The sequence below is a fragment of the Montipora capricornis genome, chromosome 10, assembly GCF_036669925.1.
Source record: "Montipora capricornis isolate CH-2021 chromosome 10, ASM3666992v2, whole genome shotgun sequence".
Taxonomy (NCBI): domain Eukaryota; kingdom Metazoa; phylum Cnidaria; class Anthozoa; order Scleractinia; family Acroporidae; genus Montipora; species Montipora capricornis.
This window is the reverse complement of record NC_090892.1, coordinates 38,517,585-38,527,696: the sequence shown is the minus strand read 5'-3', so window position 1 is coordinate 38,527,696 and position 10,112 is coordinate 38,517,585. Positions and strand designations below refer to the sequence as shown.

The following is a 10,112-nucleotide window of genomic DNA, read 5'->3' as shown; positions in this document are numbered from 1 at the left end:
CTCGTTTGGATTTGCTTTCTTCTTCCAATTCAGTTCACTCACACAATATTACGCCACCCGCGTAAGTTTGCCTCAAGTATTTATTTGGGCATAGTTAAACACCCAATGGTCTACACAGGGTCGAGTAAATAAGTAGGGACCTAACTTCAGTTAAATTCCTAAATGCTGCCAAAGAAAAGGTTAGAAAGTGAAGAAAATGTTGAACGTGCTTGCGCGCACGGAGGCGAGAATGCTACATATGCAAAAACAAGACAGATGGAAAGAGCAAAAACAACCTTCTTTTAATACATCACTAAAGCGTTATAGCTTCCACCTGAAAATAGATAGTCTAATCGAGGACCTAGTTCACTTAATGGGGAGCTTACGAAACGAGGACGACGGCGGCTACGCGGACTTCATTTAAAAATACGAGTTCGCGTTATTTATATCACTGCGAAACTATTTCATGTCGTTTCGCGTTAAAAATGTGTAGTAACTGGTGAGTAATTAAACTGGTATGAGCGGGTTGGAAGCGTAGAGACAGAACTGAAAACTCATCGTCATGTGCTAACGTCCTCCACAGAACCTTGAATTTGGTCATTTCACGTCGTCATTTAGGAGATGACGGCAAAGAAATGTACCAAAATGTAAAACGCACGTGCAGAGCCATCGTTTTTGCTCACTAAACCTATTGCTTTGTAGCGTCATCGTTGCCATCGGCGTCGTCGTTTCGTAAGCTCCCTAATTAAAGGAAAATCATCATGTTGCCGTGAGAAAGAAAATGTAATCAGTGTTTCTTAATAGTAAGCCACGCCATTTTGTGATAGGCTATGCTGGGGTAATTTGTAAACAATTCCTCACGTCTGCAGGACTTGAGGACTCGAAAGCATCTTTTTACTTATGAATAGAAATAATAGTTATTCACATATCCTTAGCTAACGAATGAACGGTTAGGCTTAAACGTTGAGAAATAAACTTTTCTTATTTATTATGCAACATATTCGATCGCAAATAAAATGGACCAGAGTCAGGTTCCTGTGATTCCCCTAATTTTGTTTTCCATTATTTTATTACGAGCTTAGGAGCTATCTAAAAATCTATACTATAAATGCTTTGTAACGTAATATTTCAGCAGCAATTAAGGGTATTTGATGTTTTTGCCAAGGGAAGCGATAGTATAATAATTTATTTCATTTTGCTAACTATGATAAATTCCATAATCTGATTCAAATACACATAGAATGCAACAACAAAAAACATAAAAACTGAACCGACAATATATCATAACGATAATGCCAACGAAAACGATGACATTAACAACCAAGTGGGAAGAAAGTGCACCCCCTAAATCATGACGGGAAAATAAAGTTACGTCATGAGATGCAATTAAAAAGCCAGTGGGACAGTTGTCCCACGGGCTACTGTATCCAGGTGATCTGGTGACGTATTTCGGAGGACTGGGGAGAAAAATTATACACCGTATCCCACAACCGCGCGCCGCCTTATTTTCGAATTCAACTTGGCAGAAGCGAGGTTAGAACTTGTCGGGTCCACTTGAATGTTCATTCAGTAACAGAAAATGTGGTAGACACGTAATGATCTGTTGAGTTTTGGCGATGGCAATACTGCAGGGAGTTGAAACAACACCTAAGCCCGCGCGCGGTTGTGGGATACGGCGTTAAAATTGTTCTTCCCAGTTCTTCAAATTACGTCACCAGACCACCTGGATAGGATTACGAGACAAAGCTGAATATCTCGCAGACGTCTTTCCCGACTGACTCAAACAACAGGCAGGTAGCGATTACCGCATTAAATCCATCGTTTGGCAGTGCTCAACACATAAAGCGCTAGAGTTCCCACAGAAGCAGTTAACGTCCATACGGCGAGCTTCGTGTAGCTGTTGTCTTGAGCGGGCGTCTGAAAATCCGGAAAAACTTCATTGTTTGCGTAAGATAAGAGTTGTTTTCTTCGTTGCCGTAAAACAGAGTCAGGTCTCTGGTCCTCTGACTCTCTAAGAAACTGATCGTGTTTGGCAATTGCCGTGCTAGAATGAAAGGCAAAATGAGATCTTAGTCATTACAACAGCGGGCACTGAAGGAAGGCAATGACATTGGAGAGGTTGGGCGCTGTGAGGGTGAAGTGAACGAGCAGCGAACTTAAAGTACTACTATGACAAAATTCGCATGTTTCCTATCTAAGCCATTTACAGATATAAACATGTAGTCTGTACGAGAAGAAGAATGCTGTTTACTACTTTTAAATATCTCTTTTTGTTCCACAGATATTCAAGTTTTCAAAATACGCAAATTAGCCAAGCGATGACGTCATAAACTCAACCGAATTGTGATCAAATATGGTGGAAAAAGATATCAACTGAAAAAAAAAACAGAAATTAAGTCAAATGTACGCAACCTAACAGCAATGAAAATGTACAAAACGAACGAGACGAATATACTTTGTTACACAACTGTGGCGAATAAAAAGCAAAACTTCACAGAAGATGAACGGTAACAGCTCGTAGAAACGACGCATACAGAACTCAGGGGAAAAAAGTATGTACACAGAGTTTACTTATATAGCTACGAATAAATTAAGTAATTAAGTTAAAAGAGACCAATAAACCAAAAGTCAATTGTTATTCCTTTGCATTGTCGCTACACTGTACTAGTTAGTTATTTCAAAGAAAAAGAGGTCATCATTGAAGAAAAACTACGGGCCTCTAAGGAAAAGCAAACCGACGATCAAACAAAATTTAGACGATAAAATTGGGTAGGTCAATCATCACCAGACACATCACCATCATACTAGCCTGAGAATCATTAAGAAGCCTAAGCAACGTCGATTTCAAGAGGAATTAAAATACTACGAAAAAAAAATTGATGAGGATCTACAATCGCCGTACACACTTGCATTTTGGTTCATTCCTGGATGTCTCTCCAAAAGAAAACAATAACTTTAAGTGCTTTCCGGTGACATTCCCTTAGACGCCATTGCCGCCCATAATGACTATGACGACAAAGAATGCCAACTTGAACGTAAACTCTCAAAGAGACGCGGCCTTATAGCAATTCAAATGTTTTGTTTTGTTTTGTTTTTTTCGGCCAGCTGCTTAATCATGATATCACTGACAATGCGCAGACGCCGGACAGCCCCACAAGATGCCAGGCTTCCACTGACTATGAGCTACCAAAAGTACAGGTCAGTTAAATAAAGATTTATTGATTAATAAATGATAACAGTTAAATTTTTCCTAATCAAACTTCAAGTAATTAACCGTGAAGCGTTTCACAGCCGAACCGGCGAGGGGGATGGTTATGGAGGGGCATCCTCCACAAAAATGCAATTGGACTGTGACTTGTGTCCCACTGGATCGTATTGCACGTTCCACTAGGTCGTACTTGTGTTCCATTTGATCGTATCCGTCTATGTACCATTGGTCAGAGCTAAACTTTGACGACAGAAGATCAAAAAAACAACGCTTGCGAATGGCATTAGTCAAACAGACCCGTTAACACCTTTCAACATATGTTGGCTCTGGATCTCGAACTACTCGTCATTTAACAGTAAGTTCTCTTTCTCAACATGAACACTCCTCAACCGGGCCTCAGTGGTCTCTCTTGTTTAACCGCTGACAAAATACAGACTTCGACCGAACCATAGCAATGAAACACTATTTCCTCAGTGGTATATGATTAAACGAAAAAGGCCGATCCAATTGCTTACAGATCAGCCGAATGCCATAAGAGAAATGAACCAATGGATGACATTTACAGTATGACATACTTACTATAGTACGAGCTCACTACGAGCTAATGAATAATGGAACAGAGATATGATCCAAAAAACACAGGTACGATCTAATGATCCATTGGCACGTAGATACGATCCAATGGAACATAAGTACGATTTAAGGGAACGTGGATACGATCCAATGGCAAAGTCACAGTCAGTCCAATTGCTTTTTTGTCCAGGATGCCCCTCCTTAGATGGTTCTGCACTGCAGCTTTTGATGTCACCATGCCTCTTGCCGGTTTGCTTCAGCAGCATTAAAGGCGAAAACCAGACAAAACTGTAAACTGATGTTTGCTACATGTAGACACACCAAAGTCAAAGGTAAACGCATCAACTTTACGAAGGAGTCTAAAATGACCAATTAGCTAGCGAAACACACTTTGGAAAAAATTTATGATGCTAGGAGGATGCAGTTTCTCAAAGCATACTGCATGTATTTGGTGCACCCTAAATTGATATTTAAAGATCTTTTTTTTGAGAACCATGCTACAGTCCAACAACAACAACAACAAATTTTAGCATACTGACCTTTCTTTAAGATAGCGCTCCACAGCCCCGACAAGTTTTTCAGGTGGAAATTTACGAAATAGCGCATGAGCTTCAGTGACAAGTTCGTCGATGTAATCAGGCAGATCCTCGGGGACACGAGAGAGGAGGTGATGTACATAGCTCATTTCACATTCACCACTCAAAACTTCACCACGGCGACGAATGATAAGCTGAAAACCGGCAAACGGAGTAAGCGTCATTTTTTGTCGAAAATGAGAAAGGTAAATGAAAATAAGCATGGTTTGCTAACAGAATGGTATTCTCCAAATCAATAATAACCACAAACAGACCAGAGGCGCAATGGACACGACTTTATAGTTTCATATTCCGAGTAGACCGCTTTATTTTGCTTGATTCGAGGACAAATCTAATTATTCTTTTCGCAATAAGGGCCTGTTTACATGGAGATAGGGTCACCCTCCTAGAAGGGTCACCCTATTAGTAGGGTGACGCTTCTGTATTGTTTTTTTGTCCTCTAGGCCTCGCTGCCAGGCTGAATTTTAATATATCTCCGAAGATATCAATCAGAAGCTATCGCAAATAAGCATCAAAGTGATGAGAATAATGTAGAGGAGCGCCTCCAATTTCTTCGACGAGCCGGCGTCCAAACAACAACAGTCAGAAGACCGCCAGAAGAAAAGCTAAGCTTACAAGCGATCCAGTAGCGCAAAAAAAAAAAAAACTTAAGAAATTTGCCTGGTCACCCGAAGTTGCCGAGGTGCTTTTAAAGTACGTGAAAGAATTCAAAACGCAGTGCGAGTACAACGCAACCGACTTTAAAGCCGACCTAGCAAGCTTGTATACAGAAGGAAGCCGCTGCATGGCGATTGACTATCACTTTGACTATTCACTTTCGTCTTTCAATGTGTGTACTGACTGGCCAAGGCAAAATGCTTAATAGCTAGATTGTCACAAGCCGGTAACGTTTTTTCCTAATCAAAGTATAGGTAGCTGGGGCAGGGGCCGAAAGCGTACGCGGGGACCACGATGGTTAAACAATTATGGTAACCCATCGATGCGAGAAATTTTGGTTTGGTTATGACGTCAACGAACGACCCTCCGTCTGTACGTACAGCTTTTCATGTAAGCCAATACGCAAAATGTCGCACTACTGGAACCCGCATTTTTTGGCGGGAACTTGCATGGCCAACGCACTGCATTTGAGACGGCATTTTATTAAAACAAGCAAAAATTTTGAAAGACAACCAAAAACAGGGTAGATATTTTTTTTAATATGTCGCACAAGGAGGAAGAAAGAGCATGAAAGGCGACGACTAAGGGATACTCAAAGTGAACAAGAGAGAATGAGAGCGAGAAAACAGGCGAAATCTTAGCGACAAGCAAAGTAAGAGAGCAAGAAAGAACCGAATAAAGAGACGAAATTATAGTGACGAGATGCGGAAGAAACAGCAAAAAAGCGTATGGGAAAATAGACTAATTTATACTGAGTACGAGAAGGCCGGACCGGTCGTATAAAGTAAGCAGACCAGTTATTAAACTTAAAAAGTAAATCAACTGTATCATATCATCCTCCTCAAGGCAGTTCCACAGACACAAGAAGAGAAAACAAGACTTACCGCTGCACCAAAATACACAGGCATGAGAGGATTGGTGGCCAGGAAAAAGTCATACAGTCGAACAATGGAGGTAAAATCCTTGAGCACGTGACCATACCACGTGATGAGCCAGCTCAAAGCAAATACTTGACCCACTTCAGATCTGTCAGTTACAAAGGTTTGGGTAAGGAAACCATGAAAAAACAAAGAAAACTAGACAAACTCGAGCTATCAAACAGCTCTCGGTAAAACACTACTTAATTAAAGCGAAAAAACGTTTCTCCATTTCTATTGTGCAAATGCATTATTGTTTGGTGCAGTGGTGAGAGCACTTGCCTCCCACCAATGTGGCCCGGTTTCGATTCCCGGATTCGACGCCATATGTGGGATGAGTTTTTTGGTTCTCTAATCTGCTCCGAGAGGTTTTCCTTGGGTACTCCGATTTTCCCCTCTCCTCAAAAACCAACATTTGATTTGATTTGTTCTGATTCCAGTTGATTTGTAGAGTCCCTAATTAGCAGAGCACTCATACTCAGCTAAATAACCATGAGTTAGACTTAAATAAAGTTATTATCATTATTATTATTATTATTATTATTATTATTATTATTATGATTATTATTATTATATTAACTTGACTTGACTTGACTTGATTTGTTCTGATTCCAGTTGATTTGTAGTGTCCCTAATTAGCAGAGCACTCATACTCAGCTAAATAACCCACTTATGTCCAGGTTTGACCCTAATTAGATGCACGCCCAATTTTGACATCCAACACAAAGTGTCCCTTTAAGTCTAAGCATTTGCTACCTATTTTCAACAATAAGGTAAGGGTAAAGGTTAGCGTTATTTTTAGCTTTGGGTAAATGCAGCAGTTAATCTTCACTTAAAGAGCAGCATTTGGGGGACACTTTGTGACATAAATTGTCTGTATTCTGAGGCACAAGTGATGTTGAAGTTGGCTAGAAGAGCAAGGGGACACTTCGTGACGCTTATTGCAATCCGCGTGCATCTAATTAGGGTCAAACCTGGACATATCTGAAATAAGCATGAGTGAGACTTAAATAAAATTATTATTATTATTATTATTATTATTATTATTATTATCATTATTATCATTATTACATGTACCATCAAACAAAGTCATGAGGTATTTGAATGGCTCAGCAGCTTGAGAACTTCAAGCTACTCGGGGAAGGTGGGTTAAAGGTATGGGGGTGGGTGGAGGGGGTCAGGTGTTGGTGGTTGGGGTAACTTTTAAAGTTGCAGTCTCATTAAAAAGGGTTACTTTGATGCGAATTGCAGTCGCCCAATCAATAAAGAGCATTCGTGCTCGTGAGATTCTATTGAAGTGACTCTTGTTGTTGTTGTGGTAGGCATTTTCGCAGCATAAAAGAACAGATACAAGATGTCACCTGATTATCCAGTTACTGAATGCTTCGTCGTTTGCAATTTAAATCACATACCTGACTAGGAAATCCTCTAACTCTGGATCGGCTTCACTAATTATTGGATGCAAAAATGCCAGCATTTTGTTGGTCTTGTCCATAGTGCCTTCCATGAAATCCCTTGGTTAAAAAAGGGAAACATTTTGTTATCTTACACAAAACCAGTCCCTGATGGCATACCAAGCAGACCAAACTTAGAATACGTTAAACCTAATAATGATTGTTGGGATGCAAAATGCTCTACCAACTAAGTTTACAAGCCACCAGTGGAAGAGAATTACCGGTTTAAAGTAAAATTCATAAGAGAATAAAAAAGTCAATAAATTGCTACATGAATTCTTTAGGTCGATTCCGCGATACAGTGAAAAATGCTCTTTCTCTAACCTACAGGACACTCCTATCGGAACTAGGTGTTAAATTCCACCCAGGCAACAATATTGACGTGATGTTGCTGGGACTAAACCCTTTCCCTTCCTGGAAATGACACTTCCACCCTGTCCAATGCCAGGCAATTTCTCTCATCAATACATCTCTTCAGAAAACCCTTGTCTGTTCAACCAGGACAAGTAGATTTCAAGCTCTGACATTGCCCACCTGGCAAGCACCCACTCAATCAATCAAAGACCTCAAAATTTATGATGTCAAAAAGCAAAAAATAGTCTGAGAGAATATTAATTTTACCTGCTCTGTTTTTTTTTTGGAATAATTAGAGAATTGAAGGAACACCTCAGACAAGTGCGTCATCAAGTTTGCTTGCCAAATGGGCAGGTAGGGATTTTAACTCTTTGGCCTGAAATTTAAATCATTTCCTTGCCCAAACCTGCCACCACAACATTTTTATTAATGGTTCTTCCTTGATGTTCAAAGGATCAACTGAACAGAATATTAATCATACTGTCCAAATTTCAAATATGGCATTCACACCGGTTCAAACCATTACTTTTATTGCACAACTGCTGAAAAGTGTTTCTTTATTGGGCACAAGTCCACATGAGGACATGTTAGTTATGGTACCTGAGCTGGTGAAGAGACATTTGCTCAAGAAGAGCTGTAGCCAAGTCCTCTCCAACAACTAGCAACAGCGTTACTGCTACATCATGGTAGCCCTGGAAAATTTCCCAAACACACAAGATTTACATTTACACCACAATTCCCAATCACTTTGTAATTAATTCACATTCTGACAGTGCAATATGCAAGGAAATGTCAAAGACTGCTAAGTAAAGCTGTCTTCAATATGATTAATTTTAATTCTCCCAGTCTATACATGAGAGAATGACATAATGCAAAATTACTAATGGTCACACTTTTGGACTCCTTACTGTAAAAAACATGTACATCATTAAATTACCTTCAGCAATGGCTGTGCTCCACAATAAACAGTTACTGTTTATGCATGTGGCACATATTCAAGACTATAATAATAAAGAAACGTGGTACACTGTAGTTCAAGGGGCCAATTACTCTGTAGCATCTATAGTAAAATCTATATCTATAGTAGAATCTACATCTATAGAAAAATGTTTGAAAAAAAAAGTACTGTTCATCTGCATTCTTTCAGGTGTAAAGTTCATACCTGATAGTAGTGAAGGTCCTGATTTCTTTGTAAAACTCTCATGATGACACGGACTAGCTGTTCTTGAAGTGAACGCCGCCTCGATGCTCGCATTTCTAATAATTTATTCAGGATAACAAGTGAACTGGTCAGTTTAGAACATAGTTGTAAAGGCAAAAAGGTTGTTAGAGCAATACATGCACATTTGAGAAAATGAAATTGCAGTGCATTTCTATCAATAATTTTCATACTTTAAAACACAAAGGAAAGGAAAGCAACTTCATTTATAATAAGTGTCTAATTGTTCTAGCACTGGAGCACTTAAAACTGGGCACACTGTAAATTGAAATAATTACTAACCCTTTCACTCCTGTGGGGTTCCCCATTTACGATTAAAATCGTCTGGCGTTAGACAGAGTAAAATCTACAAGTGTCACTCTTGGGAGTGAAAGGGTTAATTAACAAATCAACGCAAATCAAATTAAATTTAGGTCATTAAATATTTTATACATGTTACTTGTACAAGTAGCGGGAGGCGCAGTGGCCTCATGGTTAGTGCGTTCGACTCCGGATCGAGTGGTCTGGGTTCGGGTCCTGGCTGGGGACATTGTGTTGTGTTCTAATGGGCAAGACACTTTACTCCCACGGTGCCTCTCTCCACCCAGGTGTATGAATGGGTACCAGTGAATTTAAGGCTGGGGGTAACCCTGCAATGGACTATTGTAGCATCCCATCCAGGGGGGAGTAGAAATACTCCTTGTCGCTTCATGCTAAGGAAGAGGGGATAAGCTCCGGCGTGTTGGGCCACTAGGCTCGGAAAGTGCTTTCCTACATGTACTTGTACAAGTACATACATAAAACTACAGTGCAAGGATAACCATTCTACCCATTAGAATTTTTTGGGGTTCATTCTTATTGCTGTGACTGTTGCATCCATACATGTATGCATTCCAAATACAATGTCTAACCATGACGAAATGATGTGACAAATATATAATATCGCATCTGATGTTGCGATTTGTTTCCTAACCTTCATTTATGGGGGACCCAAAAGCCTCGTTTTGAAACTACATGTATGATGTTCCCTGACTGCTCACACAGCAGACGCAAATACGATAAGGGCTACCTTTTGAATATGATGGTGGACCTGCATTAACCTGCGATCAGGCACATTTTTAACTTTGTTCATGTGCTCTCTTACATGTATGTCTAAAATTTTGCCAGCTCCACAGC

General features: G+C 39.9%; 1 protein-coding gene across 1 annotated transcript in view; it reads right to left on the bottom strand.

Annotated features, from left to right (window-relative positions):
- Positions 1-260: 260 nt before the first annotated feature.
- LOC138019035 (TBC1 domain family member 20-like) overlaps positions 261-10,112 on the bottom strand; it is a 19,091-nt gene continuing 9,239 nt past the window's right edge. Inside the window, exons 4-9 of the mRNA XM_068865696.1 lie at positions 8,901-8,995; positions 8,339-8,430; positions 7,343-7,444; positions 5,898-6,039; positions 4,300-4,490; positions 261-2,023 (exon numbers count right to left, since the gene is read on the bottom strand). Coding sequence (XP_068721797.1) covers positions 1,789-2,023; positions 4,300-4,490; positions 5,898-6,039; positions 7,343-7,444; positions 8,339-8,430; positions 8,901-8,995 — 857 coding nt within the window. The 3' untranslated portion in view covers positions 261-1,788. The remainder of the gene's footprint in view (positions 2,024-4,299; positions 4,491-5,897; positions 6,040-7,342; positions 7,445-8,338; positions 8,431-8,900; positions 8,996-10,112) is intronic.